General features: G+C 37.1%; 1 protein-coding gene across 1 annotated transcript in view; it reads left to right on the plus strand.

Moving 5' to 3' along the window:
- Positions 1-14,617, plus strand: part of PIEZO2 (piezo type mechanosensitive ion channel component 2) — a 304,603-nt gene that overhangs the window by 42,813 nt on the left and 247,173 nt on the right. The window contains exon 2 of the mRNA XM_062570118.1: positions 13,322-13,417. Within this exon, the coding sequence (XP_062426102.1) occupies positions 13,322-13,417 (96 nt within the window). The remainder of the gene's footprint in view (positions 1-13,321; positions 13,418-14,617) is intronic.

A 14,617-nucleotide genomic window follows, 5' to 3' on the forward strand; every position in this document is an offset into this window, starting at 1 on the left:
AAAACAAGACCCTTTTCATGGTATGAGGAACATGCTGCTTACTGAGGCATGTGCATATAAAAATATTACAGTATATTTTCACATTTTTTACAGCTACAAAAATACAAGCTAAAGTCTGGACTTTATGGGTGGTATTTTAGCAGTCATCTTAAAAACTGTATCTTAGAGCATTTCCTTGGGACTGAAGTCAGGCAGAGTTTTGCTAGAACTGTTCCAAAATTGGGTACCCTGACCATCTTCTATATCTGTAGAACATCTGTGAGTGTGTTTGCATAGGATAATATTTATAGAAAGGAGAAATTTTTGAGTAGGGCATGATGCTTTAAACAAAGGACAAATGCCTGTTATCACTAATTCTACCCTTTAATATATTTCTAACTGCATTTTATGCCAACAATTATTGTGGTGGTCACTTCTGTGAGTTTTACTGCTTTTATTCTGATCAAACTAGCTGAGAACTTTGGCTGAAATCACAAAGGCACTTTTTTTAAAGGATGTACTTGGAAGTTTTCGATTCAAAACAATTTAGTTCTCATAATTGTTTTAGTGACAAATAAAAAGCAAGAAAAGCTTCTATATGGTAGCACTGAATATTCAAAATGAGATATAATCCCCTTCTGAAGTGCTTTTAAAATGGATAATTAATTGAATTAGGGGGATGATCTCATATGAATAGATAAAGCAGGAAAAAAGTTTCAAAATTGCTCCTTGTGAGCCATAAGTATTTCAGCAATTATTTTCCCCTTTCTAAACTGAAAAATCATTTTCGTTCTTTTTTGGTTAAAACAAACATAATCTTTTTGAAATGAATCCTTTATCATCATCATCATTAGTAGTACTGTCATCATCATTATTATTATTATCATCTTTATTATTTTTAGGAACGACCTTCTCCTGCCTCTGCAGTAAATACTCTCTCTCCTCTTTTGACCAGATAGCATACAAGTAGAACAACATTTCTAAATTAGGTATCTCTCAAGCTTGTAAGTGGCTGCTGTTTTTCTGTCTGCAGCTTTGTCTTCCCACTTTATCACTTAACCACACGTGATAAAGCATGAACTTAGTTATTTTTCTAGAGTGACAAATACCAATACTCCTGATAAGCTGACTGTTGTACAGGGCTCTAGCTATTACTGAATGTAATCCTGTATGTTCAAACAAAACCCAGCATTTTACTTATTCTGGCATATTTCTTCCCTGGAGCTGCAAACTTCATGCAAGGCTAATTCTGGTCAGCTTACTCATAAAGACTGCTTTGAAATCAATGGATTATGTTCTCAACTGGTATAAATTTTTGTAAGTTTACTGACAAAAATACTTTATTGACCTGATAAAAATTTAGACTAATGGGAGTGCTCTCATAAGTAAAGTCGTAAGGACTTTACAAGTCTTTACTGCTGTTATCTGCAGTGTATATAGAACCCTTGTCAGTGAGGGATCACTGGCTTCCCTGCTGAGATTGCAAAGAAAAACACATTTTTTACTTGAAAGACAGCTTGGTGTTTGTATCTTTCTTAAATTTTCAGGATATGCTTAAATCAAATTTAATGTGCCCTTCACTTAGTTTTAATCCTTCAGGATGTATACTTTGGCTCCTTCTCAAGAAACAGATCTTCTGAAACTCTCAGTGGACTCATTCCTCCAAAGTTGAGATCTTGCCCTATTATTATTATTATTATTATTATTTCTTAAGTGTGAAAGATGCACTCACTGTTGCATTTTGAGAATGAAGATTCAATTGTCACCCTTAAGTTTACTTTTGCTGGTCTTCATATGTTTGGAACATGCCTAGTGAAGTCAAGTTTTTATTATCTCTCGTTTTTGTTTTTTTTTTTTTGGCTGCAGCAAATAATCCTTTAGTTTGTGATTGGCTGTATCCAAAACTCTGAAAGGAAGGTAGTGGTGAATCTAGAACCCTAGTTTCCTTGCTGGGATGTTCCTGCTTTACTTTGCATGCTGATGTGGTACTGCATAATATCTTTGGGAATCTTCAGGACAGTGGCTTGACTCCAAAGAAATATGTAGTCAGACTTTATATTGAGCGTAGATATAAACAGATTAGAATTACTAACTGCGTGGGAAGTTTTCTTCAAGTTAAACTTCTTCTTAACTTCCCACATTCAGATGTTCTTGGACAAGGACACAATGGTTTGTTATATAAACACGAAAGAGGTATTCAGTCATTTTGGAGTTCTAGTCTTGCTCTTAAAATTTGCCTGGGAGATTATCAAAGGTCTGGGAGAGTTTCTGCTTGTATTGCAGGGGAAGAAAACATCATTGCGAACGCCTGCAGCGGAGGATCAATATCTAGAAGAACGCCTCCACAAATACCAGAGATTTAGGAATCTGGACTGAGTAGCAAATATAGGTTATAACATTTTGGGGGCAGAAAATGTGCCTTGTATGTGTTTCAATACACATCATTCAGCTTTAAAATATGTGTCTTGTGGGAAAGTTTCTGTTCAGAATAATCTTACAAGAAGATGTTGCTTTCCCTTTTCTTAAATGACTATGTTCATGCAATCTTTTTGATTGAAAACTGGATGAGGCCATGATCCTATCTCAAAAGTAGGTGATTTCCACTCATAATTAGGTAAGTGCTGTATTACAAACCCATAGCAAAATTGCAGCTGTCGCAGCAGGCCTCGGTTCTGCAGAAACAGTAGTCATGTTCAGGTGAAATTTAACTGGGAGTCAGATTTAAGTACTACTTCTCTAGAGAAAGCAGTCAAAGTGATCGAACTAGATTTGTAGGTGTGTGGTCTCCCGGCGTGCCTCTAGGATCTAGGAAGCTCGGATGCCTTTAGCCTTTGGGATGAGATTAATCACACCGAGTTTAAGTTATCTGACCACAGATGAGTTCTGTAAATTTTCTTTGCAGGTAGCTGGTTAGGAGCAGTTGGCCCTTCTGAAAGGCAATTCATGGTGTCCTTGGGTAGATTCCTGCAGTGGGTTGAAATTTCACATCTTCCCATGGAGAGAAAGTTATTTAACATATTTTAAGGAGAGAAAGAAATGAGCAATTCTTTGAAGAAAAAGTGATTTATTGATTTGTACAAGAGGAATCAGTCTGGAACAGTAATACTACTAGAGTACAAGAATGAGAGGCTTGCATTTCGTTTACACAGTTGACAGACACCCTGAAAATAACTACTCTTTTAAATCAATTTCCTTCGGTAAACACAGTTTGTTTATAGGATTGTCTGAAGTGTGGCTTCATCATTCAGATTTATAATTTGCAGTGCCGACCTCCTCAGCCCTTTTCTTTTCTTTTTTTTTCTTTTTCTTTTTCTTTTTTTTTTTTTTTTTCAGAGGGAGACTTAGACAGGAAGTTTATCTATCTTTCCATTTACTGGAATAAATAATGGCAGAGTTTTAAACACTGCGTTCATATTTGTAACTTCACTAATGATGCTCATATTTCTTAGAGTTAACACCTCTCTATGTTTAAAGCCGTGTTTATATACCTCAGAGGCATTTGTCTGTTTTTTTTTTTCTCTCTTCTTGTTTTTGCTACATCCTTCATGTGATTCAGAGTAATTTAGGACTGGTGTCAGCGTAAGCAGTGGCTGGCAAAAAAAGTGTTTTGGTTCTTTCCACATCCGATGTCAGCTGACTTGTGATTTATGTGCTTTAAAAGATGAGAAGTTTGGGTGGCTGTGGGGTGTTGGTAAGGTATGTAGAAAATGTCACTTCTAATTACTAGTGGAATCTGGCTCAGTGTTTGAGTAGTAGTTAGTAAATGAAGGTCTTAGTCCCCTTCCGCTGGTGGAGCTCTCTGTCACCCAGAGTGCTCTGTGGGCACTCTGTCCTCCTCTGCCACTGGTCGATGTTCCGTTTAGCAGTAGTGCTGTGTGAAATTTGTTTTTAATGCATGTTCTACCTTTGCTGATATTTTTTGTGTGAGCTCTGTCAGGGTTATGCAACTGTAACTGCACAGTTACAGTAAGTTACAGTAAGAGTAACTGCACAGTTGCTCTCTCTAGATGTCCAGGGGGCAAGAAACACACTTTTCTCTTCCCATAAAAATGAATGAAAAGCAGAGTGATCTCTTTCGCTTCCAGTTACTTTCCTAGAGAGAATATGAGAAGTTTGGAGATGAAAGATAAGCTGATGAGTTTAACATTAAAACAGGCAGTGAATAAACTGTGTGAGCAGCTGTTGGAGCAGGCATGAGAACATGGACAGTCCCCGTTCTGCAGGGGTCCTGCTAGGCGTAGGAACGGTGTCTGCTCCCTCTTTGCAGAGCAATGAATGAATATATACTATGCACAAAATATATGATGTAAAATGTTAACCTCAGTGAAATGAGCTAAAGATGTTGAGTACTCAGTATTTTGATGGCTATGGTGCTGCCCTGATCATAAAGCCTGCAGAAGGTGTAGATCCCAGGTTTCCTGTCTATTTTTATTATGTAAAAAGGGGGCACTCATTGCTAACAGCATTTTTCTTTTTTGTATAGAGGTTATAGCCACTATGTTTTGAGTGGAGCTTACTTTGGCATGTGTTAATTGTATGAGTTGGGTGATGGGGAGAGGGAGGTGTGTGCCTGGAAAGCTCTTCAAACAGTGTGGCAGAACAGACTGAAAATGAAAGGTATATATGTCAAAATTATTAAAAAATCACAAATCAAACCAGCCAGTCAACTCCCTCCCCGCAAAGCCCTGTCCCAGAGGGATTGTCTGAGTAAAGAGGTTGCTCAGTAGACAATGGAGGAATGTCCTTAGGGCAAACGTAGGAGGCCATAGAAAGTCTTAATTAGGTGCCAACCTGCCACTGAATTCGAAATGAATTACGATGTTAAGTAGATCTTTATAATGGCAAAACCTACTGGTGATGGTGTCCATCACTGTACTGGTTTTCACTTTAGAAATACTTGTATACTTTGTCGTGCCAATAAAGTTTGTTGACATTGGATTTGCCTGTGAAAGTAGACACTCCTTTAAAATAAATTATTCTAAGTGAGATGATGATATTCTGTGGTGTGATCCCAGCTGAGGGCTTTCTTTTAATTATTTGTGTTTTCCTTATTTCAAAGACAGCTGGGGGGAGTACAGCTGCTGCACTTAAGGTGCATTTCTAGAGCTGAAAGAAAGAGGGGAGCAAGGTCTTGTTTCTTCTCCTCTTTTGAAACTCAATTCCCAGACAATCTGCCACAAAGTTATAACTGTTCCAGATGGTTTCTCATGTAGAGAAAACCTAATGCTGCTCTGAGAAAGAAAGAGGGAGGGGGGCGCAGATCAAAATAATAATAAAAAAACAACTAAAAATTGTTCACTGTCCAGCAGTCTTCTCTCCTGAGGAACAGTGACCAATGAAAAAATGTGGTTCTAAAAGTGCTGACATAAACCAAATGTGTAGCATTTATCAGTTTATCAAAACATTTGTAGATTTTTTTTTTTCTTACCCCTGCCAAATAATAAAAGTTTTCTCTCTGGCTCTAACGCACGCTAGATATGGGATGGTGCACAAGGCAGCACCACGTAGAAGGGATAGCTCGGAAGCGGGGGAGCTACGTCAGCGCAGCGGTGGCGGCACAGCCGATCAGTACAGAAGAAGCGTTTGCTGACGCAGCTCTGCTGCTTCTAGCTGTAGAGGTAACTTGCTAACACAGTTGTGTAAAATATCACCATGCATTTGCTCTAAACGGTATAGAAGGATGATCAGATTACGTGTATTTCACCCAAATATTTTGCGGGACAGCCTCTAAGTCCAATCTCATCTGTCATGACCATTATTTTAAGTGGAATTACTCAAAGTGAGTGAGAGCAAAAGTGGGCCAAGAGTTATCCTTTTCTTCAGTTGGAAGAACTAGAGTTTGCAGATAGCCAAAGCTAGCCAGGCATTGCGCCCATCGTATCCTCAATATTATTAGAACATATACTTCCAGAAGAAGGATGCCTTTGGTCACTTCCAAGAGTTCTATTCTTAAAAATTGGTTGTTTAGAGCATGTCTTACTTTACAAGGTTGACAGTTGTTTCCCTGAGATTTTGGGACAAAACCAGGAGTATTTCTGAAAGAGTAAAATGAAATGTGAGTAGGTGTGAAACAATATACAAAACCCAAGAATTTATATAAATAATGCAACTTTTCATTTCTTTTTCAAAAGCTGGTAATACATGTGTTACGCAATGTACTTTAATTTTTGATACACTTGTTTATTATTTATGCTGTATCTGGTCAGTCATGGGCAGATCCGATCTAGGTGGGAAATCCGCACAAACGTAATAGCAATCGTGTCACTAAGCTGAGATGGACACATGAGTGTTGCTCTCAGCTGCACTCAGACAGTAGTTGCCTCATAATATTAAAGGAGATGAAAGCAACTGTGGCGTTTCTCTGAAAGTTTCTGTTCTGTGTCTATTTAATAATAGATTGTTTTATTCAGCCAGCAGTGAATAAGCTTAACTTTTTCCTACATTATTTCATAAGCAATTTTAAAGCTTATCAAAGAAGCAGTGTTCAACCATTTGAGTTTTGCAGTTTCAATAATATGTGAGATTAGGTGGGCTTTCCCCTTGAGCACATCTGCCCCTAGCAACCACAGCACTAAGAACTGTAAGGAAATACTGGAGGACAGAGTTTGCTAATGTTTTGTGTATTCTTAACAGTTGGTTTTTCCAGAACAAGTCTACTCTCTTGAAGGGTGAGTCTACACGACATAACGCAGGACATGCCAGCCTTGGTTAGTCTGCTTTTGGTACCCCATCAGCTGAGTAAAAACAAAACAAAAGCAAAAAACAAACCAAAACCAAAAGCCTTGCATAATGTGAAGAATATGGGAACTGGCTGACAACTGTCTTACTGCAGGGCAGCAAAGGCCCAATAATCATGTCCTTAGGATAGCATCTTACTGATCCTCCAGAGGAACTTCAACCACTTAACCTCGTGCTGTGGGTGGCCATTTATGGCCCAGACGCGTAGAACATCTTGTGCAGTACCTTGATTTCAAAGAGGAGATATATTTACTCTTAGAAGGTGTTTAGCTTCTTAGATTGGTCTTTAGTATGGAAACCACATAATCTTGGGGATGTGCAGTTGTGTCATTCAGTGTTGTACCTAGGAGAAAAGACTGTCTGTTTTAGCCTATTTTAGTCATCTGAACTGAATCAGGTGTTTTCAGAACTCTGAAGATATGAATGCTAGAAAATTTGATATTATTTTAGAATATATAACCTTCTTTTTTGGGATAACCATTAAAAACCATAGCTTCAGAGACTGTAGTTGCATGGGGGTCTTCGGGGATCAGGTGCTGAGCCTTCATAGCTCTACAGGCTGGACGCTTGGCCTCCCTGAGACTGAGTAATTTCAGAGCTACCTATCCCCTTCCCCTCCCCTTTCTTGGCCCCTTGCTTTTAGAGATTTATTTCAGATCAGCTGGGTATTATAATGTGTGGACAGCATCAGCTCTGTCTTTCGGCCAACAACCTTTGCCTGCTCTGGGTTAAACATTTTGCCAGCGGCACTTTTTCCAATGAACATTTTTGTTGAATGGTTTTTCTGTTACTGTAAAAATAAGCATGAATGTTAAGCCAAATTTTAGCCTAAAGGTAACAATCTTTCTTGAAGAATATCCTTGCATACTGTTCTTAATAATCTTGCAGCTGTGAAGTTGTTAAACAAGATGCAAACACTATGCAATATCCTGGTGAAAGTAGAACTGTGACTTCATTGAAGCTGGCGGAATTGACTCCAGCTCACGCTAATGCACAAATTAGCGTGCACAAATCAGTCCAGAGAGGATAACACAGAGAATGATGTATAATATTTTCATGTCTACAGTAAAAATATAATAAAAAATATCTATTTCTATGTAGTTCTTGAACAGAAGAAGGGACAGCAAGCAGTACATTCTTCTTTCACATTAACAGAAGTGACTTTTCAGTAAGATAAAGTCAGAAGAAGGGCATGGGGTGGCTTACTTGTCTTCACCTGTCCTTCATTTTGTCTGTTACCACTGCTTTTAGCGGAGCTATAGCTCACAAATGAGAGTTCAGCGGCCTTTCATTGGTGTGCATGCGCTTTAAATGCCGCTTTTGAACAGGTAGTCTCCACTTTTGAAAGGAATGCCTGCTTAATTTTTTTTTTTTAATGAAACTAAACAAATCTTTTCTGAGGCTTTTTTTTTTCCTCCTGTTCAGAAAATCAAACTCAGTGCAGGTTCCCCCCACAGTCTATGTTCCTTGTCTTCCAATATTTCTTATTTAATCGATGGATTATAAATTCTATACAAATTATCCTCTTAAGTTAAAGAAGCACAAACTACTATTTGTATAAGCATGAAATCATTACATACTACAGCTGTGAGAATTCTGATGTGTATTTTAAAAAAAATAGCTACATGTAGAAACCTGGTTGTGTGTCCAAGAGGCAGTAATAGATTTCTTGAAGTTTAAAAGCGTTCTTCTTTGGCTTTCGTATGATAATGAACATTAACGACTAAAAGGGTAAGGTTTCATTATGTCATATGATTTAGGAAAATGTGTTTTTGTGAGATGCCTTTTGGTTTTATATGATGCATACTGCATGTATTCATTTTATGAGGAGGTTAATTTTTCAAACTTATAATCAACATTTTGAAAATAATTCTTTTATAATTCTCTGTTAAAGACGTCGTTGAAAACTCAAATGGTTTGAGCAAACATTATCCTTAACAATCCATAAATTATGGGCAGTCAGGGAGTTCCTTTTCTTTGAATACGTATGTACAGTGCAAGTATATACTGCTCTTTGGGGTGTTTAGGAAGAAATACTTTAAATATTAGTATTTGCAGCAATAATTAAAATATAGACCAATAAAATGTGTTACCTAATAAAAGAAAAGAAAGAACACATTTTTGAAAGCTGTTTCTTGTAAGAGTATGTACTTTTCACAGAAGTTTAAACAATGACTTAATGAAATCAGTGAAATATATTTGTTTCTACAAAATATTTTAATGAGGAAAAAGCAACATACAATAACGAATGTGCTCTTTTGGTGCTGAAACATTGACTGTTTTTATTGTTTGTGTCAGGAAATATATGAGCAGCCCTTAAAATGCTAATAATCTGTAAATTCCCCTGTGTAATATCAATTGTTCTTAATTTCAGGAAGCGAGAAAAAAATTAAATTATTAATTCTTGTGTAAGGCTATCTAAGGAATTGTTCTTAAGAGGAGCAAAACATATTAGCTTAATCTAATAGAAATTATCATTATATTATGTAGCCTTGGGGACTTCTTCAAGGCTTTGAACATAAACATTTGCTCTAGTGATTCTATCATAACTGGAAGCATTTTGTATTATATTCACATGTGACCCCACTTACCTGAGTAGTGTCACGTGTATGAGGTAATCACTACATTCGCTTCTTAACAAAACTCATAAAAATTTTTTAAAGTTTGTTCTCTATTGCAAGATGAAGTGTTCAGAGTTGATTTCTGTTCTTCATTGCTCTCCAAAATGTCAGTAGCCTTTTGTGGTTATTTTTTCTTTATTTGTGTGTACATATATACACATTTAAGATATGTATTATCTACAGCAAGATTAATGAGTCATGAATACATTTACGGACACTGTAAACAGATAAGCATCATTCATCTGTGACTGTAATGTTCTCTCCGTTTGAACAAATGACCAGATGTCACAGAGAAGAGATGTTCTACAACTGTCATTTTTTTGCACATTGTCAATTCTCTAAGGAAATTTTAAATGTTATTTTTTCCAGTTTTTTTGATTGCTATAGGGTAAAGATTTATGAAATTGTCATAATTGTTGTAGGTGACTTTCTGATCTTGATTTTAAAGATGGTGCTTTAACCATGTTATGCTTTAAACCAGAGATATTTCAGATAATCACTCATAAATGGAGGAGTTGGTTGGGTGATATAAAGCACCCACTCCTGGCCAGCCAAGTGAAGGTACTCTACAGTAATTTAAGTAATTTAAGTATAAGAAGCTGAGTGTCCTTCTAATAAACTAATGTGTAGTATATATCCATAGCTATGTTTTTGCCGTCACTTCACAATTCTGTATTATGGCTATCACTGGATCCCAAACAGAAACAGAACATCAGAAAGGAAAATCATATTTCTGGACTCTTGTGACTGTTAGAAGTCACTAGTAGAAACCATGTTGAGAAATGTTGTTAAAAAGAAAAGCCTCAGAAGAAACAAGCATATATGGGTTGTGTACAGATGGTACATTTAGCTATAAAAGCTTTTTCTTTAGAGTTCTTTTTCGGCAGATCCACATTTCTGAAAGTAATAAACAGAACGATCTCCTCAATATGAATAAAATTAGCACTTTTGGCTTAGGAAGAATTTTTTTTTGACAAACACTTTCAAAATATTTTTACATTTCTGTTTGACATTGTATGTGAAAATAATATACAAGGGAAGGTTTATATAGAGAGGTAATTTATATAGCTGTGGAGAAGAAAAGCTTTTTAAAACAGACTCAGGTCTAGCAATAGAAAGCAGCAAATGTCAAGGTAATGTGGTTGCAGAATAATTGCTCTGGGGTTGATTATGCTGATTGATTAGACAATTTTGAGAAAAGGTAACCAGACTAAAAAGCTAAGATTGCATTAATTTTGTAAAACAGCAGATCAGTGTGCAGACTAACCAATATAAGCCAATATCCAGAAATTGCTGTATCTCTCAGTTTTCCAAGAAATGTGTTTATATATTTATTCATTCTGTGGATGGAATCCCATTGACCTCAAATGAGACTTGATGCTGTGAGGGACGTCTGATTACAAGTTACTTTTGCAGAATGAGACCTTTGTGAATGCCAGAGAGAGTGCAGAGGAGAGTGCAGATTTTCTTTCTTGGGTCTCTCTTTGTTGTTGTATCGGTAATAAACTGAAGCTGATTCTATGCCCAGCTACTTGTTCTTGACAGTTCTGAGTATTAGCACTTAAGAACCAATGTCTTTGTCAAATAATGTTGCGATGAAGAGTAAATATACAATACGATATACCACAGATTTTCCAGGCAATGTCTAGGTAAGATTATTAGTTTGCTGGAGGATGCTGGGATTTAAGTAAAGGTTCTAAATGTTTGGCACGGACCAAGGCTTTCATTGGCATACTGCTGACAAAGAAGGGTATCTGAAGCATACAGCTGCTGTTTTGTAAGCTTGCACTGAGAAAAACGAGTACACTGTACAAAAAGTGTAGCAGTCTTCATTCTGAGAATTTTATTATTAAGGAAGAAAATGTGTGTAACATTGCACTGAAATCAGCTAGGCTGTTAAATGTGATTAAAGAGGATTTGCTGGGTTCCTACAATAACAGGGTAATAGCAGAGCTGCTGCTAGAATGACTGAGAACGTCAATTCCGTCCCTTCTCCTTACGCGCTGGTGGAGGAAGCTTTCAGGCTTGAACCACTATTGAACCTTTTTCTGTGGATATCAAAGAGTTTCTCCCTGCCCCAAATTCAACTTGAAAAAAGATTGATTTATGGATTTGTTCGGATCTCAGGAATGTCCTCTTTAAGCTGGACTATTGCCATTCATTCAAGGAAAGCCACAGTTGGCGGTAGCACATCCTCTGCTTCTTTGCAGAGCACCCTGAGAGTATATGCTTATAGTGGGGCTGACTCCTCTGTTCTCAAGTTTAAAGCTCCAATAATTGCTTACAAACTTCTCAGCTGGATAAGTTCTGTTTACTTTTTATTGCAGGTGTCTTTGAGGAACAGACTGTTCTTCAGATGTTCTGTAGAGGCTGTGGCTGTAAAGGAAGTTTAAGCATTAAGCCGTAGAGATAGCCTGCCTGAGCCTAAAATCTTAAAGACAAACATGTGCCTACTTGGCACTCCAGAGTGGCTTCTGTTAAGCTTTGGTAGATTTTGTGGTCTTTGGTTGATTTATTTGAAGGCTGGTGGCAGAACCAAATTAGTTTAGAAGAAGAGCACATTGTCCCTTGTGCTTCATTCTTGACAGACTTACCCTTAAAGATCACAGATTACTTATCAAAGCTGCAGACATGGAGTTTAAGTCCAAAGCTTTTCTATATGGGCTGTTTGTAGAAATGGAGCCTATTGTTAAAACATCGGTTGATTTGAGAGGCAAAAGTTGCAGTTATTGCATGGATTTGTTTGTTAATAGAGAAACTTTTCATTAATGTTTTATTTATAGCTAGAAGGGATAGATGAGGACCAATTAAGATTAAAACCATTAACTCATTCTCAGTAGAGCATCTATAAATTTTCTGAAGTGATGGTTGGATGGTAGGAAAACACATTTCTAGCAGAACTAAGGCTGTATCTTTCCTCCAAAACCAAGTCACTTTGGACATAACTGAGAAGGCTGGTTTGATGATATTACTTTCCATGAGTCAATAAATGTAGAGAGAGGTTAATTCATCTGTGGACTCTTCTGCAGTTGGCTTATCTCATGGGAACTGTTGAATGTGGTAGGTCTCATAATATTTCAACATCTGCTCTCCAGTGTAATTATGGATGACGGTAGTTTATATTGTTTTTGTTTTTTCAGGAGAGAAGTCCATATACTCCTCTTACAGCACAGAATACATATAAAATAGTTTTCAAGTTGGTTGTAGGTTGTTATAATGGCCTGCTCACTTGGATGCTTTCAGAAAAATACACTTAGGCTAAATTTATAAAATAGAACCAGAAATATTACAGAACAGTTAGTTATAAAGTTAACAGAACAGTTAGTTCCCATTTTCAGACAAACATCTGTAACACCAACTGCAGGTTGCAATCAAGCCCTTTTCCTTTGTAGTTCAAAATTCTTTTACTAGAAGAACTTTGTAGGCACAAACAAATAGGTGACAGTAAAATTAAGAGCTCTGTAAGTAATTGGCTTCATTGTTTAAAAGATGACTTTGGGCATGCTGTAATTTGAAATCTTAATATATTCTATCATTTTTCTTCTTTATTTAAAGATAATCCTTGTCTGTAACATAATGAACTTGCACGTAGCTCCATACAGAGAATTAATACTAATTTATGCATCTCTCTATATTTTTGTGGGGAATGGTTTCATGAGTTTACAGATGACAAAAATAAAAGGTTCAGGTAGCAGCTAACTTGTTCATCATGTGCAAAGTCTTTGGAGCTTGGATGTGTCTTCTGTGCTAAACGTAAAATATGTATTATTGTGAAGAGTGTATATATACTTCGGAAGTGTATTTAATTTTATTACTTTTTTCTAAATGGAAGCTTGAATACTTGTGCAGAAATGTGCAATAGGCAGTGAAAAGCTTCTAAAAGAAGTAGGAAAGTCAAATAGCAAATGTGATGTGCTGCTAAATGTGATTATCCCAGGGTGATTAAGCAATACTCTCTTTTTTTTTCTTTCCCTCCGTTGCAGCCTGTGCGTTCCGCTACAATGGGCTCTCCTTTGTCTACCTCATCTTCCTCCTGCTCATTCCTCTGTTTTCAGAACCTACAAAAGCAACAATGCAAGGTAAGACGTTCCTTGTTTCCTTCCTGAGGAGATACCTGTGGCGGACACAGTCCCTGCAAAAGCAGTGGTGGTCACGTAAGGTGAAGTGCGAGGTGGTTTGGTTTGAGCTTTTTCCCTCATTAAGTGAGTTGGTTTGTAAATAAATGCTGTGGACTTGCTGACACTGTAGTTTATGCTGACCTTGCTGCTGAAGGACTTCCGGCGCCAGCTGCTGTTCTTGCCCCGAGGTGCAGCTGGGCAGCCAGGCGGTGGTACTGGTAAGGCTTCTTATTTATGGCATTATTTTACTTGGAATCCTGAAGGGTGAAATTCACTCGGAATACACTGGGTGAAAAAAGACTTTTTCAAAAGACCTTAAAGCCAGCCTATCATAAACTGTGCCCAGGTCGGGGTTTGAAGTTACTTTGAGGAATTAAATTTAGGCTCAGATTTTCACTGTGCAGGATTTTGGGCAATTACGTAAACATCACTGACTTCCTGATTTACTTTATACAGGTATCTTAGCAAAAAAAAAAAAAACAAAAACAGAAAGGGCTTGCTGTGACAAGGTGACAAATAACTATATACGTTAGGTATTCAAGCATCAATATATCACACACTAATGACACTTTTACTATCTAAAATGTGAAGATAGTTATGCAAAGGTATAAAGACAGGAACTGTTTCAGAAATATTAGATACTTGCTGTGCGTAAGGGGCTAGTTATACATGTAAGGGACTGACTTCTTGAAAATCAACGGAAATGGAGATATAACAGTGTCAAAATTTCAGGATTTGTGACCTGATGGTAGATTAATATTTAGTGGTGGTCCTTCTCACCTAGGAGCCTGTTGGGTGAGATCTTATATATTTGCCAATCTAGTTTGCTCAGGTGACTGCAATTAAGAGCACCCACGGTGCTTGAATCATTCTTGTGATAAAACAGTTCCTACTTTTTCCATTCTCCTTCAGACCAGTATGAACAATAATATCACACAAGGCTAAAGTCAAATGGACTCGTCTCTCATCTTCTCTGATAGAAACAATGTGAAGAGTCTCTGTCAGAAAGTAAGCTTGTTCATGACACCCTAAACAAAAATGAGACACTTAAAAAGAGGTACTGATGTTATGCCACTGTATCTGATACCGTATTGACTTTGGTAGTATACCTCTACTCACAAATCCACCATTATGGCTGATAGAAATTCAGGTTATTTTGAA

Source organism: Rhea pennata, chromosome 2 (assembly GCF_028389875.1).
Source record: "Rhea pennata isolate bPtePen1 chromosome 2, bPtePen1.pri, whole genome shotgun sequence".
Classification (NCBI taxonomy): Eukaryota; Metazoa; Chordata; class Aves; order Rheiformes; family Rheidae; genus Rhea; species Rhea pennata.